This window comes from Carettochelys insculpta, chromosome 11, assembly GCF_033958435.1.
Source record: "Carettochelys insculpta isolate YL-2023 chromosome 11, ASM3395843v1, whole genome shotgun sequence".
Lineage (NCBI taxonomy): Eukaryota > Metazoa > Chordata > Testudines > Carettochelyidae > Carettochelys > Carettochelys insculpta.
Window position 1 is genome coordinate 46,005,022 of NC_134147.1, and position 21,072 is coordinate 46,026,093.

Sequence of the window (21,072 nt, forward strand, 5' to 3'; positions counted from 1 at the left end):
TCCACTCAGTCCTACTTCTTGTCCACTCAGGCAAACAAGTTTGTTTACATTTGCAAGAAATATTGATGCTACCTGCTTTTTGTTTACAACGTTGCCTCAAAGCGAAAACAGGCATTCAGATGACATTGCAGCCAGTATTGCAAAACGTGTATGTACTATTTGCGCTAATGCTTCCTGTCTCTTCATGCTTTACCCACTGTTTCAGAGGACATGTCTCCCTGCTGCTAATGGGTTCTGCTCAGAAACAATCAAAAGCAATGTGGACTTACATATGTTCATTTTCATATCTGAGTCAGATGCCACCAGCAGAAGACTGATTTTCTTTTTTGGTGGCAGAGCTTCTGTAATTTCCGCATCAGTGTTGTTCTTTTAAGTCCTCAGAAACCGTGTTTTGCACTTTGTCACTCAAATTTTGGAAGGTGCTTCAGATTCTTAAACCTAACGTCAAATGCCACAGATATCTTCAGACATCTCACGGGCTACAGTAAACTGTTTTAACCAGTATTCAAATTACCGGATTTCTCAATTAACCAGCATTCCATTCCATATGTGAGCAGCTGGCGGCTCCTCTGCTCTCCTGCCCAGAACAGCACGGCACCCTGCCCAGAGGGGCACGTGGTGAAGCCCAGTGCAAGAGGCCAAGAGCGGCACCCCAAGTGGCATCCTGCCCAGAACAGCTTACAGCATGGCCACGCGTGAGCTGGTCAGAGTAGCTCACTGTCTGATGCGGCACCTGGCCCAGAGACGCACGCGGCACAGCCAGGCACGAGCTCCCAAGGGTGGCTTCCCGTTCAGTGCTCCACCCAGAGCAGCTAGGGCTGCGCGGCATGGAACAGGAGACACACAATTCTCCCCCATGGAATTCAGTCACAAATTTAACTAATCTTTTTTTTTTTTTTTTTAACAAGTACCTTCAGTCTGGAAGCATGTCCTCTGCAACGGTGGCCAATGCACAAAAGGACACATGAATGCTCAGCATCTCTGGCATGTAAATACCTAGAAATGCCTGCTAAAAAGTGCCATGTGAATATTTGTTCTCACTTTCAGGTGAGCCTGTAAACGAGAAGTGGGCAGCATATATCTCTAGCAAACGTAAACAAATTTGTTTCTCTAGCAACTGAACAAGAAGTAGGACTGAGTAGGCTCTAAAGTTTGACAGTGTTTGTTTTTGAGTGCAGTTACATAACAGTCTACTTTTGTATGGTGCACTTTCATGATGACAAGATCAGTCTACAGCACGTCTATGAGGTAAAACTGAAAAATACAATTTTTTTGTTTATCATTTTTATAGTTCAAATACTTGTAATAAAAACAATATAAAGTGAGCATTACAACTTTGTATTCTGCATTGTAATTGAAAATATTGAAAAAACATACAAAACATATAAGTTTGAACTACTCTATTGTTTATCAGTGGAACTGAACTGTGATTAATCATGAATAATTTTTAAATTGTGATTTTTTTAAAGTAAACTATGGGAGTTAACTGCGATTAATCGACATCCCTATTACTGGGTGTGCTTAAGGACTGCTATAGAGGAACCAGTGACAGGAATATAAGATGGTAACCATGAACAATTAAAAAAGAAAATGAAGTGATGTGATATGTACAACCAAGTCCAATTCTGAGAGTCAGGCCGATATTTCAAACTCAAGTGCTTGAAGTTATTAATCTAATCCACATTAGTGCCTAAGTATGGATTTACAAGGCTTATGTTAGCCACTCGGCTTTAAAAATGTTGGCCTTTGCCTACTGAGGCATAAAATACATGTTCTTGCTCAAACACAAGGTAGGTGAAAATCTATGGCCCAGTTATGCAGAAGGTCAGACTAAATTATTTTAATGGCAACTGACTTTAAAATATATTACATCTGGGATCATCTCAATTTATGCTGATCTCAGTGAAGTCAGATTATAGTCCAGGGTATTCAGAATCATGATTAAAATGGCTAAATTTAAGGAACTGGGATTATTGTAAGCAATTATATTTTCCCAAATTGTTAATTTGCAACAGTAGACAAGAGATGTATTCCAGGTTCATTGGTCAGGCAACATGCTGTGTATGGTTTGTGATTAGGTACATGTTTATAGTTTGTTTAGAATACTTTATGTAAGAGAGAAATGTTTCAAAATAAAGCTTTAATAAAAATCTTTTACAACACTGCCAGCCATCATCAAAAGTGTTTCTTCTGGTTTTCTTACTTATTTATAATTCCTAAAGCATGAAGGCAATGTCAAGGTACATAATCTGCTAGACAAATTAAATTACATATTTCCCAGCCCTAATTTCCCACACACATACAGCACTAGTATGAATCTTTACCAATTCAAATGTCTAGAAGAATGCAGGTTGGCACTGGAACCAACAGAAGAAGAATTCCAATGGATAGATACATTGTGATAAAACCTTCTAAGGAGTTATTTTTAAATTTAGTCTTTGATACCAGTGCAAATTTGGAAGAACCTGCCCTATGTGGAGAGGGAATGGAATAGCTGAAGAGGGAAACACATTAACTTCAGTCATGGTCACACTGTTTATAGGCCACGTCTACATTCGAATCTTCTGTTCACAGAACTTACTATCAGAAGAGATGTTCTGACAAAACTTCTGTTGACAGATCACATCTACACATAAAAGTGGATCGATCTTTTGATCCATTCTGTCGACAAAAGGGCCCCCCTCCCAGAGTGCCTACACAGCATTTTTGTCCACAGTTTCTGTTGACAAACACATTTTGTGTGTAGCTGCTCCACCAGTTTTGTTGACAAACCCCAGTTTTGTCTACAAAACTGTCTGTTGTAGATGTAGCCTATGTGTATAGCCTCTATTATAGATCTCTTTGTGTAGCTAGGAAGCTGACTAAAAGCTCTTTTGCCTATAGTCAAATAAGTATTATGGTGAAGTTTCAGAAAATCAGTGCCTTTCACCCTTAGTTTAAAGCTCTGAGATGTAAGGTCCCCAGTACACGTTTCTGATCCTGTTGGGCAACTAGAACAAGGATCAAAACTCTCCCGTCAGTCAACAGAGAAGATCTAGATGCTTAAATACCATGCTGAAGAGTGCAGCATACAAGGTATTTATTAGATATGATAGTACCTCCCCCTCCACGCTGCTGAACCTGTAATATCGGAGGCAAAATGTTCACCTTGTGTATCTCAGAAGCAACTCCTATCTATTGCCTGACTTTTCATAGAAACTTTCAGCAGTTAAGGAGGAAGAAATTAACTAGGTTTGAAACTCCTACATTTCTCCAGAGGTCACCCTTGAAAAGGTCTCCATTAATTTAATGGCTACCTTCTGTCTCAAGTAATTTAACTCCTTGTTTTTTCTTAGCACTAGGGATTTACAAGACCATGGTTCACTGTTGTTTTTCTAACGTGCACTAAGTGTAAAATTCAGGCCATTTCCCACAGTCTCTGTATCACTTAGAATACTAGTGGGACCTGAACTCTACTTTGGGTGGGAGAGGGATTTCACCCCCAAACAAGAATGCAATCACAGACATCAATAACAATGGGGGAGTGAGTGACAATGGCTTTCATCTAAAATGAAAAAAAGCAAAATGTTGGCACATTTTAAAAATCAAGTTCTATTCATGGTCTCAGACTTAATACGCTGCTCAGACTAATTGAAGCGGAAATGTATGAGAGACGTGAGTTCAACAAGCAATTTTCATCACTGATTTAAAATATCATTGCTTTGGTAATCAGTGAGACTGTGTTCAGGAGTAAGAATCTGGGTATGTGGCTGTCTTGGTTAGGGCTTCCTTCATCACATCACACACAGATATTAACCAGACCTAATCCTTGCTCCATATGAATTACACCTACAGTAATTCCTCTAGTCCACATCAGTGGGCGAGGCTACCTTTGATTTGTTTTTTAAATTAGGTAGTTAGAGGCTGATTTCAAAGAAGGTTACATATATTTATATTCAGCTCATTGTCTAAAAGGCACTGACAAATATATTCCAAATTCATATACAACAGTTAGAAGTAATTAAACCAAATAAACACAAATTGGTAAAATACTAGCAAAAGATTCTCGCAGCCCTCTAAGCCAAGACCACACTCACCAGCCATCTCCTTCTCCTGGAAAACCTGTGCTAGTAAAGGGATTAGCTATATGTTCTGGGGATGATTAAATCCAGGTTCTGCTCTAAAGTACAGCTGAGCAGTAGATGGAAAGTAATTGCAGGAGCTCACAAGCTATCATAGCGGAGCGCCTGCCTGTGAGCGCTTTCTTTCGAATGAATGTTCTGCTGACCTCAGCTGATCAGAGTTACAAATTAGCAACGTTTGTAGCACCCAGGCCCCTTCATAATATGTACCTTTTTGGTCAACAAGAGAACATTAAGTGCATTAAAGAAAAAAATCACATAATTTCAAATAGATTTTTTTCTTTTTTACCTTGGAAGAGCATTGTCTGGCTAAAGTCACTACGCATGTCATTTCGGCAAACTGCTTGAACTCTGAACAGATAAAGGATGTCAGGTGAGACATGGCTAATGATGGCTTTCTGTTTAAAAGAAATAGATATTATTCAGATTTTCCCTCCCAAAGGGCACGCCATGATCAACTTGTACAATTACAGAACACAGGGCTAACACAGAATATGTGGGACAAGGCTATGTCACAAAGGAGACATTAACTCCTGTGCAGAGGTCCAGCTGCTGGCACATGCATTACATAAACTGCTGCACTTTGGTGGGATGGGACAGACCTTGTGCCGGCTCATTGCAGAGTGGAGAACAGCACTCAGGACACATTAGCTACCCCCCTCACATCCACATTTGTTCTTCCTCACTGCTCTAAAACCTGCTAACAAGTTACTGGAGCTATAAAAAATGGCAATACAAGATGTGCTGTGGGAGCAAAGGGTCTTTCCCATCAACTCCGATATGAACACAGGGCTCCCAACCACCACAGGATCTAGGCTAGGAATTGTATTGGACAAGAAAGAGCAGGAATGATTGGGGTGATTGGCTGGATTGGTAGGGCTGTACCACACTGAATGGCTGCCTTGAGCCAGGAAGCACCTCACTGCCCACCATCGCAACACGATTATTTGGACATGCACATTGATGCTCCAGCGAGACTGCCTGGCTCCCCAGCTTTCATTCACTCTGTGTGTTCCTCCGTCTGATTTTGCCAGCGATTGCTCCTCACTGGGCCTTGCAGGAGAGGACATTAAAGGCCCTGATTATCAGCATGGCTCTAGTTTCAAGTGTCCCAAGTCACCGGACTTTTCAATTCCCTCTGCCACAATACAGTGCTTTGGAAGTAAATTATATTTCACTGTCAGAGGATGTTTCTCTGACATGCTGCTCTCCCTCAGTTCTAAATTATGTCTGATTCCTTTACCTCCCACCCCAGTTTCCAGAGCTGGGTTTGTTGCAGTTCACATCAAGCTATCACTTCATTGCATTCCCCACATATGCAGTTATTTTTATATGAAAAAGGACACTGTATTTGTGCCCAAATTGAGTCTGCTGATTAACGTACTCCATCCTCATTACTGATGAAAAAAATCTCCCTTAAGCGTGTGAAGTTATGACAAGAGAGAGGTTATAATACATCATAACCTTGAGTGTCTCTCAATAGATTCCACTCTGATTTCATGAAGTACATCACTCCCTAATGTGACCCAGATAACAATGTCTAGTGGGGAAACTGAAAATATAAATGGAAATGAAGTAAACGAATCTTCATCTGAGGGAATAAGTATTATTCTATAACTGATTGAATGGGCCCAGAGGACTGTGTGTTTGAGGAAAAAAGAGTAAGTCATTAGGAATTTCTCTCTGTGCTGCTGCATTTTCATGTGCACATACAATTACTGATTTTGATATTCCAGGGGCTTCCTTTGATTAACAATAAAGGGAGACCTCTCAAACTTGGATATATAACTTTGATTTTCTATGCAAAGAATACTAAAGACTAGTACAGTATTTGCTTCCACCTGGACAAGAATTACAAACAGATGCAAACTTAAAGGGGGTCATTGGATTGGTATCTACACCTGAGTTGTTTTGCCCTTCCTGCTATTTTCTAATCAGCAGAGAAATCTAGGGCCTACACTAGGTGGGGGCCTACACTTTTTTCTATTGCAGCCGGGGACACTGACTCTTCAAGTCCTGGACCTTGATTTTGAAACTACTACCAGGGACAACCTCAATAGTCTTCATTGGGCTAATCACAGTGGAAAGCGCTAGTCTAGTCACAGATTTGGCATGATCAGTCCTTATTGTGAAAACAGTGATCTTAATATACACTAAAAGGTTTCCACAGCGAGTGGACCTAGTTTCCAACAGGAGGATATAAAAATACCTGCCTCTCCATTACTGTTTGTGCCCAAGTGAGTTTATACTCTGGTAAGCTGGGTGATGTGCTATGCGGAATTCAACTAGCATTGAACATGGGAAAAGCAAACCCCTGCAATTTAGAAAACCTAACCCTTCATTTAAACAGAACAAATGCTTTCGTACCCCACCATCTACTGAGAACAGCACAGTGTAAGGCTAGCTTAAGACTAAGGTCAAGTGCTGATGCTGTAGTTTTACCAGGTCCTTGTCACTGTCCTTGGTGAAAGTTTTTTCTTTTTCATCTTCATTTTTAGTCCAGCTGTAGGAGATCATGTAATTCATAATGGGAGGATGGTAGATGACCTCCGGTTGGTTCCAGGTTACTAGCAAGGCTGTTCTGTTCACAGGCTGCACTTTCATGTTGACTGGGGGAGTACTGCAAACTAAACAAAAGGGATCAAATATGAAGCTCTCTGGAAGAATAGAGAGAAACCAGCTAAGAGAATAATTGCACTTAACATTAACGAGCCAGATTTCCGACCCACTTACCCATTCCCGGTAGTATCTTACCCTGTGTAACATTAATACCAATGGGATTTAAATCGCTTCCAGATACTCTCCTGTGCTAAATGCCAGACAGGGATAATAGACAATCAGACTCATTATGTCTGTGGTCTTAGGCAAGTGGTTTAGGCCCAGTTATCCATGTACAAAATTCCCCTCCCCACATGTGAATACCAATTCCACATGCTGTAAGCTGAGAGCTCTCAACGCCCAGAAGTGCTCACACGTACCTTTAAACCTTTGCATCTTAATTTCCCTGTGCAGCGTTCCTTTACTGTATTACAACTGCCTGATGCATAAAATGGGAGCAGTAATTCTTCCCTGCCTCTCCTGGTGCTGGCGAATTAGCTAATGTTTGCAAAGCACTTTGAAAATGCAATGTCCTATATCGGAGGTAAATGTTATTACTGGGGCACTAAATGGTTTATTTTTCATGCCCACTAGCACGTAATAAACTAAGGGTATTTCATACTCTTCTTCACCTGCTTTGCAGGGAAACACAGGCATTGCTTGTCAGTCAAATGCAGGGGGCCCAGAAGAACTGCTGGGCCCCTGGGCAAGGTGGGGGCTCCGAGTTCCTGTAAGGACGGGGCCACAGGCAGACAGGGCAGTGCACTAGCCACCCCCAACTAGCTCTTCACTGCCTCCCCAGTGCTACAGCAGCAATTTAAAGGGCCTGGAGCTCTGGCTGCCACTGCTGCTGAAACAGCTGGGGTCGGGGGAGACCCGGGACCTTTAGAATCACTGAGTTGTGGGTCAGCTGCCCCCACTGCGCATATGCGCACATGCCCCCATGTCAGATAAGGAAGCAGCAGCATGTCTGTAGCTGGCCAGCAGGCTCTCTGACTGACGCTTCCCAGCGGGAGTCCCAGAGGAACACTGGGTGGAACTGGCTGCCATGCTCTGGCCACCATGGCTTTCTCACTCCACCTTGAATATGAAGAAGGTGGAAGTTCCTCTCAGGCCACAGCATGCTAGGATTGGAGGGGGAAAGGTCCTGGAGGTAAACCAAATCCTAAGTATGGCCTTGCTTGAGCTGCAGGGCTATTTCTTTAGCTGCCTGCAAAAGAAGAGGATGAACTCTGGGCACCGCCCCAGCATAAGCTCTGAGCCGGCGGGCGTTCAGAACTCAGCCCTTTCAGGATGACTCCAGAAAGTGTTTGTCTAATGATGGAAATTTAAAGGTGTACTGATGGAGAACACTAGATGGCACTAATATGCTATTTATGAAGCACACACTGGCCTGCCACTAGAAGGGCTGTACATTTTCTCAAGCCTTAGGAGTCATGATTAAAATGTGTAATTCAGGACAGATTCTCACACCCTCTTTCTCAATATAACCTTGAGCCACAAAGAACTGCAGGTCATGGTACCTCGGCACGCTCACAGGGACTACAGATCTGGCCCTGGCCAACAGGAATGGCTCATGGTTTCACCAGGCCACTAAGGTGGTGCACTGATTCCGGTATTACTCCCCACAAAACTCTGACTGTCCAGTACTAGTTGAAGCCCAGCTGCCTTCACTTTGCTCCTTGCGCATGCACATACAAACATTTTACTCCTGAAGAATCCCAATGCTCTGAAGACAGGAAGGAAAAACAAGTCTGTTTACTGATCTGGCTTACCAGCCTGACCACGGGCAGGTCTACACTAGACCTGAAAGTCAACCTGAGATACGCAATTGCAGCTACAACAATTGCATCACTGGAATCGAGGTGTCTAAGATTGATTTATAAGGCCATCCACATGGAGGAAGTTTTACTCCTTGTGAGCATGAGGAGTACCAGGGTTGACTGTTAAGCCCTGATGGCTTGATTTGGTGCATCCCCACTAGGTGTGTTAAACTGATCCCCAGGTCAATCTTCCAGTAAGTATAGATACACCCCACATAGCATGCTGTCGCATTAGCCCACACCCATGGTTTAGAAAAAAAATGTCCCGCACATGCAGAAACACACACATTTCCTGTGGTTCCAGCATGATGCTCTTTTAAATGCATCTTGTGCATTTGTTACCCTTGTTTCAGAACAAAGGGAAAGAACAGACTCTCACTGTCTTTTACAGAGAAATTTGTGCACACATGGATGTGTAGCAATAGGCTTTCCCCTTACAAAAGACACTGGCAAGTCAAATTCATTGCAATTTCAAGTGTAATATCAATATTAAGTGTAATTCACCAATGTCCTGATGACTTTGACTGGAGGGGGCCAACAAGTCACATGAGTATTTTGCACAGGCAATGCATAGCTAGGACACCATTGAGTCACTGCTCCTCACAAGGAAACAGTTCTCTCTCTCTCTCGCCTTCGGCCTCTCTCGCAGGCACAAACTGCCGATTCGTCTCTCCTACTCATGCCCTGGGCTTTCTGCACTTAGCCTTACAGTGCGAGCAGGCCCGCCGATGGGGGACTGTGGAAGGGGGCAACTGTCCCAGAGTCTGTGCACTGGAAGGCATGGGGACAAGGTCAGGCAATGACAACAGCTCCTTCTGCCTGAGGCCCCACCACTTTCGGAAGCATTGAGCTGTCTCGGCCCTGCCCCTTCTGCAGGAGGCCCCACCCCTTCCAGAATCATGGAGCTGTACTGGCTCCACCCCTTCTGCCAGAGGCCCCACCCCTTCCAGAAGCATGGAGCAGTCCTGGCCCCACTCCTCTGCCAGAGGCCTCACTCCTTCTAAAAGCATGGAGCTGCCCCCCATCTTGCTGGGGGCCTGGTGAGGCTGTTGGTCCAGTGGTTGCATGAAGCCTACTCTCCATGTATTAAGCATGGCCTGGTTTTAGGTGGGGGCCTACACATTGAATTTTCTCTTTCTCCAGTTTTTCTGCAACACAAGAACCATTGGCAGGTTTGGCTCCATCTAGTGTCCAGTAGAGTGGTCTAGTTCCCATCCAGAGAAAAAGAGATCACTTCACCCACACTTAATGACTGTCTGGATGCACTTGTGATAGCCAATTGCATGGTAAGTCTCCCTTTGTTCACCTCCTCCCATGGAGATTTTCACATTGAACACTTCCTTCAGTAGATCGTAGCACGTATTTTATTACCACCTGTGTCAGAAAAGGGTCATTCTCTACAATGTCATACCTGCTTTAATCTTCCATTCAGTTCAAAGCCTGTTGGAACTGGAAGTAGGCTCAGATCTTGGGAGTTTGTGTCAATCAGCTGCAAACACGCTGTCAAGTTAACTAGAGGCTATTCCCAAAAGAAGTCTCATCCAGGCCTCCTTACAGTTTGTTTTACTGCAGCAAGGATTGGTTTAAAAAACAATTTTCCTGGTAACTTTCACATGCAACATAAAATAAAAGGATGATGGGCTACTGGCCCTAAGTACTTGCATTGTCCCTTTAGCATCTGTTGACTCATCGTTTAGAGATTTGGGAGTAAGAGCCTGACAGTGATCCTACAGCCACTGTGTATATGGAGCTTCCACTGTTGTGCAACTGAACCCCAATTCAGTAAAGCACAGTGTGTATCTTTTACCTCTCTGACTCCACCGCTGGTTTGCTCCATACATGCTAAAAGGCTGTGCTGGATCAGAGCCATAGAATAGTGGGAAAATCATGACTCTAACCCACTAAAAGGATAAGGAATCCGCAATGCTGCAATTTCATGGCAAAGAATATTCATAAAGGTTATGATTTAATAGGACTTTGTTTCAATTATTCTGAGGCACCAGGGAAGAATGTGTTATGATTAGCTACTAACTAGCGTTTTCTATTCAGCGTCTATTTTAAGGGTTTCTGGATTGATCAATGAACAAAACAGGATTTCCCCCACCCCTTTGTTTATAAAATGAAACATACGGTTTGTTAATTTAACCAAACCTGTTCAGGGCACAATGGAATCAAAAACATTTGATCTGATAATTTAATTTGATGATTTAATCAGAACAGTGCATAAAAATGCAGCAAATGTCTAAAAGGAGCAAAGAGCTAGGTAACGATTTGACTGTCTATAAAATCATGTATTTTCTAGACAGCCAATGCTCCTTTCCATATTGTGTGTGTCCTGAATTTCCAAAAACAGATAAATCACAGATTTTGGTGCGTTTTAATCATATTTTAGCATGCTAAAGAGCCCCATTGATTTTGCAAAGTACACAGCTGAAGGATAAATCCAAATGCAGAGAAGAGATGCGAAAAAAAAAAAGAAGATTTTCATGTTGCTCTGGACTAGATCAGAATACACTGAACAGAAGCAAGTATCAGAGGGGTAGCCGTGTTAGTCTGTATCCACAAACACAATGAGAAGTCCTTTGGCACCTTATAGACTAACAGGTATTTTGGAGCACAAGCTTTCATCGGCAGGCAGGTCTTTGCCCACGAAAGCTTATGCTCCAAAATATCTGTTAGTCTATAAGGTGCCACAGGACTTCCTGTTGTCTGAACAGAAAAGATTTTTTTTCAGGCTAAATGAGCAAACAAGCCAGTGAATTAAAGATTTCTTTAAAAAAGGCCATTCAACATTGAAATCATAGGTCTCAGCTGTTTTTAGAGAAAACAATACAATGTCTTCCCTTCAAGTCCAGCTATTATTATTACTATTTATGCTACTGTAGTAGCGAACAGCCCCAGCCATGGTCAGGGACCCAACATTCCCTCCAATCTTTTCCATCTGTATATGGAATTTTACCATTCGTATGTGAAATAATTATGTGCATTGAGACATGTGAATGTGCACCACCAGTAGGAAACAAGCCTAGCTGGGGGCGCTCTGCTAATCAGCTACCTGGCGTTTGAATCTCTCCTGAGTGCCCGGAGAAGTTACACCTTACAGGGACTGCTGCCAGCACCTCCTTGTGCTCAGCGCCGTACAGACACAGAACAAAAGAGGATCCCTATTCCAGATATCTTAATGGTCAGCATGACAGGCAGGGATCAAGAGAGTATTAGGTCTTGCAATTGTTATAACACAAAACCACCACAGGCAGTCCTCATTTCAGGACAAACTTCTTGTATATGACACCCAGTACCACAGTATCCGAGCACATGACAGACTATACTGCAATACCTGTGAGGAACGGCAGTGGTAGCATCCACAATTTGCAGAACAACTCAGGCACAGAAGGTTAAGTGATGTGCCCAAGGTCACCCAGGCAGTCTGTGGTGAAGCAGAGAATCAAAGTCACATCTTTCAAGTTCTCGGCCAGTACCCTAACTGGAGCATCCCTTCCTCCTTGGGCTGGTGCAAAAGGAGAAAACACAAGCCGTTGCTGCCTCCCATGTCCTTTGCAAAAAGGCTGTCGTTGGGAGGATGACATGGGGTCAGCCTAAGGGAAGGAGCCCTGAGTGCACTGGGGTATGCAGAACTGAATCACTGTGCAATCTCACCTGGTATCAGTATTTGTGGTGGTTGCCTGGGACCAGATACCACCTGTATACTGCAGATTATGGTTCCCCACAGGGAAAACCTGAGGTCTGTGGCTGGGCCTCCCCTTCTCTTTCACTGAGCTATGGTGAGCTCCTGCTTTCCCCTTTCACTCACAGGGGGAGTTCTGAAAACGTCCTCTGTCCATCCTTGCATGCCACCACGGCAAAGCACAATGCAGTAATATGTTTAACCCACAGCATCGTCCAGGTCAGCCATGGCACAGAGATTTATCTCCTTCACGTTAGAAGCATTCAAATGGGCTGGAACAAATACAATTAATGTAACATCTCCACACTCTTCTCTCCCTCCATTTACTTCTACATTTTATTTGGCTACACAACCGCCACAGGATTTTCCTTGCTGAAGGCCTACAAAGCCCAACCCAGTGGCTCAAGACAGCCCTCACCTGGAACTCTGATTAGAGAGATGCCCCTGGTTTGGCAGAAATTAGGCACTGATGTAAGACATACCTATGATTAACTATTTACATAAGTACCGGAATACTCACCTTATTCACAGATAGTGACACTGCACCAGCCTGCATTTGGCTTAAGCTTGTTATGCTTCTGAAAAACTATTTCAGCGATGCTTCAAAATGTGAACTGAGTTTATTTTTTTGAATCGCTTCCTCTTGTAAAGCCAGCTGCCTTATCCTTTTGTTTTGGCAGACTTTGATTGTTATAATTTTGTCAGGTAGTATAAAAGCTTATTTTCCAGCATTTGTTTTCACTGATTTAAGTTTTCAGAGCCTTCTCCGCCCCCTATTTTTATCAGTTTAATTTTTCACAGTTGGGGAAAAATAGGGTGTGTATTAGACAATGAAGAGGATGGACACTTTAATGACAGTAGATGCTGAGATTCAAAAAGTTAAAGCTGTATGACAATTAAAACACAAGTTGTCAACATCACATGTCAAAATATAGAAAGCAATAATCCTAACTCAAACTCTAATAAGCTCCCAACCTTCATTTTTCTTTCTTTGCCTGTCTGTAAATTTGGATAATTATTGATGGAATTTTTATTTTGTCAATATGCGCACGCACAATGAAATTGGTGGGTACTGACTTTTAATGATAAAAATCAAATCCTATCAAGCCCACTTGATGTATACAGCCAAAAAGTACAGTGTTAAGAGAGATCCATCAAAACCTAGAAACCTAAGTTAGCTTTTCTATGCACAAAAATGTCACCACCATTATTTCTGGATGTGCTGTGTCCTCTTTTGGGAAGCTGGGAATCTCTTTCTTCCCCAAGGTATAAACTGCTGTTTCTATCACTGCAGAACTGGGACATAATGCATGCTCAAGTCATGGCATTTTTGTGCACAGAAAAGCAGAGACAGGTGAGGAACTTTATCTTGCCTGTACGTGGATGGAGAGTCCTTGGCAAGGGGACTTTTGATGAAAATTCACAAGTGGATGGAGGAATCAAAATGATTTTTAAAATCTTGAGTGCACTGAGGCTGCTTAGAGGTTTGGTATGTTAGAATAAATCCTGGGGAGAGGGATTAGTAGGCAGAGAGCAAGTGTAGTGCTGTATGGCAATGAATACATTTATTTATCACATGGCTCTGCAATTTACAGCCTAGACACTGTATTACCTCATCCTAAGTGGCATATTATACACATGTGACTATCAATACAAACGACTACTTGTCTGTTACTGAGCCTCTGGTAACTTGGAAGAAAACAATCTTGAATGCTTGTGGACCAATGTCCTGACAGATAAAGCAAAAGATAGGACATTAGCTGGTGTCTGCTACAGACCACAAAATCTGGCACGTTATGGACCTGTCTATAGTGCGGTGGAAAAAACACAGTGTGGTCACTGGTGACCTCAACTCGATTGACATATCCTGGAAGTCTCATGCTGCTAGTTTTAAACATCACTGCAATTTCTAAACATGCGACATGATACTTTCCTACCCCAAGAAGTGTGCATCAAACATGACAGCATTCTACATTATGCCCCATCTTGATAGATAAGGAGGAACGGATCACAGAGTTAAAAAGCCACTGGTAACTCAAACACAAGCATCAGGACTTGATCAAATTCAAAATATGCAAACAAAATTAAGCCGAGACAACTTTTTACACATACACACACACTTTAAAAGGCCATTTTCACAAACCTGAAAACAACTGTAAGCCAAACTGTCTGGGGAGGAAGAGTTTAATCAGAAAAATGTGAATAACTGGAAATTATTTTGGAACATTTTACCATACCTCCCAAACCCAGTGAGGAAGAAGTCCCTACTATTAGAAAAAAACCAGGATTAGAGGGGAAGTGAAATATTAGAAAACAACATAAAAGAAAATGGAAGAAAAGGGAAGTTGACAGCAATGAATACAGGTCAGAAGTCAAGAACTTTAGAAAACTGATAAGGGAAGTAAAGGGTCAAGGAGAAATTTGTGGCTGGCGGAGCTAAGGACAATTAAGAAGGAATTTTTTTGAAGTATATTAGGAACAAAAAGAATCCAATATTGGCATTGCTCTATTACTAGATGTAAATGATAGAATTTTCAGTAATAATGCAGAAAGGCAGAAGTTTTCAATAAATATTTCTGTTCTATATTTGTGGAAAAACAGATGATGTAGTCACATCATATGACAACACACTTCCCATCCCACTACTGTACCTGGAAAATATCTAATAGCAGCTACAAAAGTTTACACATTTTAAAATGAGCTGGTTCAAATGACTTGCACTCAAAAGTTGTAAAGGAGTTGGCCAAGGAACTTAATTCTGATGTTTAATAAGCCTTGCAACACTGGGCAATTTCTTAAAGACAATAAGAAAGTTACTGTTGTGCCAATATTTAAAAGGGTAAACAGAATGACTTGGGCAATTATAAGTCTGTCACTCTGATATCGATCCCAGGCAAGATAATGAAGTGACTGAAATGAGACTTGATTAACAAAGATTTAAAGGAGAGTAATATAATTAAGGCCAGTCAGCATGACTTTATGAAAAACTGAGCCTATCAAACTCACTTGAATTTTTTAATGAGATTACAATAAAAGCAATAGCGTCGATGCAATATCCTTAGACATTTGATGTGGTACTGCAGGGCAGCTTGATTAAAAATAAGAAAGACATATAATTAACATATCAGACAGTAAATGGACTAAAAGATGGCCAGGTCTCAAAATGCAATTGTAAACAGGGAATTATTATTGAACAGGTCTGTTTCGAGGCTCAGGGCAGCAGGGATCATCTCTTAACCCTGTATTACATGTTGAATTTCTCTATTCCGACACCCTCAGGACCTGACTGGTGCTAAACAACAGAATTTGCTGGATCACAGGAGGTCAATATCATCTCACAGCATTACCATCACTTCCACTACTTACTGGGCTCTTAGAAGACATTTAGAGGTAAGGTACAGCTAAAAACAGCACAGAACATTGGGAACCCAGACTGGTGGCTGGAGACAAACTTTGTGGGGTCAAAGGAAACTTGGCCACACCCATGATAAGTGGTCCTCCAGCTAACTGAAGTCTTGCCGGATTATGGATGAGTGCTGGACTAGAGAGCTTCAACCTGTAGAACATTTTTATTTATGTCCTGGAAGAAAATGCAAAATCACGAGTGACGTTTCCAGGTGACACAAAAATTGAGGAAGTTGCAAACAATGAAGAGGACAGGTCACTGATTCAGCGCAATATCTAACACTTGGTAAGTTGGGCTCAAGCAAATATGCATTTTAATAGGGCTAAATATAAATATCTATACCTAGGAAGGAAGAACAAAGGCCCCACTTACAGAATGGGGGACTCTTCTCTGGGAGGCAGTGACTCTGAGAAAGATTTAGGACTCATGATGGAGAATCAGTGGAACTGTTACTCCTCTGATGCTCTGCCCAAAATGGGCTAATGCAATTTTTGGAAGCAAAACCAGGGGAACATTAAGTAGAAGTAGAATTACTTTGCCTTTGAATTTGGCATTGATATGACCACCGCTGGGCTAGTGTGTCCAGCTCTGTCACCCATAATTCAAGAAGGATGTAGACAAATTGGAGAAGGTTCAGAGAAGGGCCATGAGAATGATCAAAGGATTAGAAAACCTGCCTTAGAAGGCAAGATTCAAAGAGTTCAACCTATTTAGCATAACAAAGAGAAAGGGTTATTTGATCACAGTCTGTAAATATCTTCATGGGTGGGGAACAATATTTGGTAACACACTCGTTGATTTAGTGGAGAAAGATACAAAGCAACACCATTGCAGGAAGTTGAGGCTAGACAAATTCAGACTGGAAAGAAAGGTACATTTATAATCCTGGGTGGGGAAGTTCCAGCCCTGTAGGAAGAAATTATGGCCCAGCTCACACTTATTCTCCTCCCTGCTGAGGAGGGAATTGTGTGTGTGTGCATAGAGCTGAAAAGGAAATATGTTCCTGTGCCGTACTGGAGAGAGGTAGCTAACTGGGCAGCAGTGGGTGTGCTGAGGGAAGTAGAGAAGAAACAGCTATGTCACCACGGGCAGCTATTTTTCCCTCTCCAGAAGGCTGGGAAAAGGAGGCTGCCAAGCAATGTTTCCTCTAATTTTTTCCATCCATGTGCAGAATAAATTTTGTTATGTGCATTGAGGTATTTGTGGATGTGCAGCTCTAGTAGAAACATATGCCGCTGCCCGTGGAGAGCTAATCAGCTGGGCAAGATTTGAACCTCTCCTGGGCAGCCACCCAAGCATTTAGCTTACAGCTGTAGCCTGCTGTCTTACAGACCAAATTAGTTTAATCAAAGCTTATGCCTTCATATACTTATTAATCCCATAAAGCTTATGCATCAGTTGTAGTCTAGTCACTCTAAGACAAAGGATAGGTCTATTTTTATCTGTCCACTTTAGCAGTAACTGCAAGTGACCCACAGAGGATTCTGCAAAAAGGGGCTTTTTGCAAAGGGATTTTCCTTTTTGTCTCCCCTATTTCCCTGTTTATGGTCAATGTAAGGTGAAATTCGTATGCACTGACAAATAGCTATATATTTGCATCAAATTCCCATTTTATTTTGTGCTCAAACCCCCACGCATGGCTACTGCCAGGAAGGGGTGATGGTCATCACCCCTGTGATTCAAAAGGGATGGCCAAAGGTCCTACAACATCATTTTGTGGTGCTTTACTGACCTCTGCTCAGAATCTGCCCACGGGGACTGGCATCATACCTCATGTATAGGTGCGTGGTCAAAAAGAGAGATGATAAATTAATTTCACCAATCAGATCTGGGTACCCCAGAAATTGCAAAGGAAGGGATGCCTAATTTGGTATCACGGAAGTTTAAGTGAAATGATGCAAAATGATCTATATAAGACCTCATCGGATGTGGCAAAGGTGTGGGTCCAACACCAGAAGGGCTCATGTGCTCTTGAGAACATTCTTTATCTCCTTCTTGGTACCAAAATCCTTCAATCTTTAAAGTCTCTACTCTCTACTCATACTTAGAACTCTGACAAGGTAGTGAGTATTGTATTTTCTCTCTTAGAATAAGTATAAACTAGAAGTGCAATTAGTTCAGCAGGCTGTATTTGCATAAGTTAATTGGGCTGACTTTGTGATCAGATACTTGCTCTGTAACTCAACGCCATTCAGTTCGTAACTGTTGCGTCTGAGCGTTTATTTGTTCAATACCATCAAGCTTCTAAAAATAAACATACCATAAGTCCTGCTAAACAGTGTTGCCACTGGGGTTCTTGAGAAACACCTCAAGCCCAGTGCCTATCTTGCTTTGGACTAGGGTTGACCAAGGGAAAAGTTCAAACATTTAATCCTTAACTCAGATTGGCGAGCCTACCCAAACTAATAATCCCATAATCAATCCCTCTGGTTAACAGAGGGGCACTGTTGAGCTACCTGGGAGCAGAAGGGGTAGTTCTTTTCTCTCTAGCTGCGTCTACACGAGCCAGCTACTTCGAAGTAGCCGTGCCAACTTCGAAATAGCGCCTGCCGCGTCTACACGCGCCGAGCACTATTTCGAAGTTGAAATCGACGTAAGGCAGAGAGACGTTGAAGTCACTACCCCCAACAGGAGATGGGAATAGTGCCCTACTTCGACGTTGAACGTCGAAGTAGGGCACGTGTAGATGATCTGCGTCCTGAAACATCGAAATAGTGGGGTCCTCCATGGCGGCCATCAGCTGAGGGGTTGAGAAACGCTCTGCCCAGCCCCTGCAGGGCTCTGTGGTTGCCGTGTGCAGCAGCCCTTAGCCCAGGGCTTCTGGCTGCTGCTGGGGGTCCATGGTGCTTCCACGGGGTGTGCGGGCTTGTGGCTCTGCAGACTGCATGCTGTACCGGCTGAGTGTGTCTGGGAGGGGCCCTTTAAGGGAGTGGCTTGCTGTTGCCCAGGAAGTGCTAGTCCACCCTGTGACCCTGTCTGCAGCTATTCCTGGCACCCTTATTTTGATGTGGGCCGCTTTAGTGTGTAGACGCTCCCCAGCAGCGACTATTTCGATGTGGTGCTGCCCAACGTCGACGTTGAATGTCGACGGCACCAGCCCTGGAGGATGTGTAGATGCTATTCATCGAATAGCTTATTTCGATTTCGCTACATCGAAATAAGCTATTTCGATGTAGCATCCCAGTGTAGACGTAGCTGCTGTGTGGTGTCTGGGAGAGGTCAGAGCAGCCAGTTGGCAGGCCGGATGGAGCACTGCTGTTGTGATGGCAGAAGAGTAGAAGGACGTGTCGCAATGTTTTTTTTCTGGCTGGTTTTTGTCAGGTCCAATGGCAATATTGCTGATGTTTGTGCTACCTGACCAAGGGCTTGTCTACGCTACCACCTTCCTTCGAAGGGAGCATGGTAAGTAGGGTGTTGGGAGTTTACTAATGAAGTGCTGTGGTGAATACACAGCACTTCATTAAGTAAATCCCCCCCACCCCCGCAGCAACTTCAAAGTTTTAAACTTCGAAGTACCGGCACATGTCTAGCCATGGCGTGCCCGCCGGTACTTCGAAGTCCCCGGGCAACTTTGAAGTCCCCCTACTCCTCAAAATTTTGAGGAGTAAAGGGACTTTGAAGTTGCCCGGCACTTTGAAGTACCGGTGGGTGCGCTGCAGCTAGACGCGTGCTGGTAACTCAAAGTTTAAAACTTTGAAGTGGCCGTGGGGGGAGGAATTTGCTTAATGAAGTGCTGCGTATGCACCGCAGCACTTCATTAGTAAACTCCCAACACCCTACTTACCATGCTCGCTTCGAAGGAAGGTGGTGGTGTAGATAAGCCCCAAGAGTTCCAACAGTTCCAACCTGTCGCTCGGACCCGGAGAAACACGTTGGCAAATAATACAGAAATCAAGGTCATTTTAAAGACTGACCAGAAAATGGCACATACGAAATCCTCACAGTCCCTCACCTAACATCCCCTTTCCTCAAGCTAAAAGTTACACACTGTGCAGTTACCACACCAAACGTATCACAGGAAAGGAAGTAATAAAGGGCCTCATTTTGCTTCCTTGCATTGTCATCATGGGGAAGTAATTCACTAGAAGTACTGCAGTAAAGAACTGGGGTGAGACCAGAAGGAGATGCATAGACAACACCACCATGCTTTTTGCTATCTGATTCATCCTCTGTCCTGGCATGGCGGCTTGCTTACACTAAGAACAAGAGACAGGTTATAAGGCTCCTACACATAAGAAACTCAGTCAAACACATGAAAGAGCTCCAAGAGGCAGCATTACAACACCCCTGGCACTTTTCTTTTACCAGACGTCTGTAACACTTAGCCAAGCTTTAGTTCATGTAGTTAAGTGCTGTGATCCTTGTACGTGCCATTACTAATACATAAGAATAATCACTTTTTAAGAGACACGCTTTTATCCTTTTTCTTTACCTGTTCACTGCTAGCAGGCATCTACAGGCTACACGGTGCACAGTGCTCACAAACATTTGTGTTGATCCACTTCAGTCTACAGGAAGAATGTAGCTAGGAGACCAACTATTTATCTTCCCTGTTCTTACCTTTGACTATGCTTCAAACAAACATGGTTATTCTTTACATGAAGAAGGATGGACAAAACCCTGTGATGTCCGACGTGTCATGTGAAACAACATCAGGCACCCCACTGGTGACTGGGAAGGAAAAATGCTCTTACAAAATTTCCCATTTAAGAGTCTTTGGAAACTGAAGTTTTTGCCCCTTCTGCTGATTGCCCATTTCCTGAGGGGAATATTCAGCCACCATGTGGGGTGCAATTTGATGCATTTCTGTATGGATTTCTTTGTAGTATTTGATTTTCCATGGCGTTACTGCAACAGCTCCTACTTTATGGAACAGTAGAAACTATGGTGTGCTTTCTCCCCCCAAAATGTTTGTTCTCTCTCTCACCCACCCACATTTGCACACTGTTGAGAAAAGGGCTGAAGAACCGCAATGCAATATACCAGTCAGACAACGCCACTGAACTCAACACTAGTACGCCAGTCTTCGCCATCTGAAAATCTGAAGTACAATTTGCATTTACATGTGACACACCATATAGACACATCGCATCTACTTGGTATGCTACATAACTTTTAAATGTGGATCTGTGTCTACTTAGCTCTATATATTTGTACAGCGTACCCACCATAGAGCATAACAACAGATGTGATCCAGTACGGAGGCACATGCAGTGTCAGTGCTGGCCTGAGGGATTTTCTGAGGAACAGGAATATTTGCAGCAGTAACTAGCATCACCCGTTTAAACCTGATCCAGGGCAGCTACATTGGAGGCAAAAGTCCAGCCAGCTTGTGTGTGGCAGTTCTTTGGAACTCATGGACATGTGCATAGAGAGGTGAGAGTCTCTGCACGACTTGCACGCTCATGTAGGATGCCCTCTTCCAAATGGCTAGTCAGC

The 21,072-nt window shown here is 43.0% G+C and overlaps 1 protein-coding gene across 7 annotated transcripts in view; it reads right to left on the bottom strand.

The window, feature by feature from the left end:
- Positions 1–21,072, bottom strand: part of PTPRG (protein tyrosine phosphatase receptor type G) — a 610,456-nt gene that overhangs the window by 119,058 nt on the left and 470,326 nt on the right. For all 7 annotated transcript variants that reach the window (XM_075006204.1, XM_075006203.1, XM_075006202.1 and 4 more), the window contains 2 exons: positions 6,564–6,748; positions 4,411–4,519 (listed from right to left, as the gene is read on the bottom strand). In XM_075006204.1, coding sequence (XP_074862305.1) covers positions 4,411–4,519; positions 6,564–6,748 — 294 coding nt within the window. The remainder of the gene's footprint in view (positions 1–4,410; positions 4,520–6,563; positions 6,749–21,072) is intronic.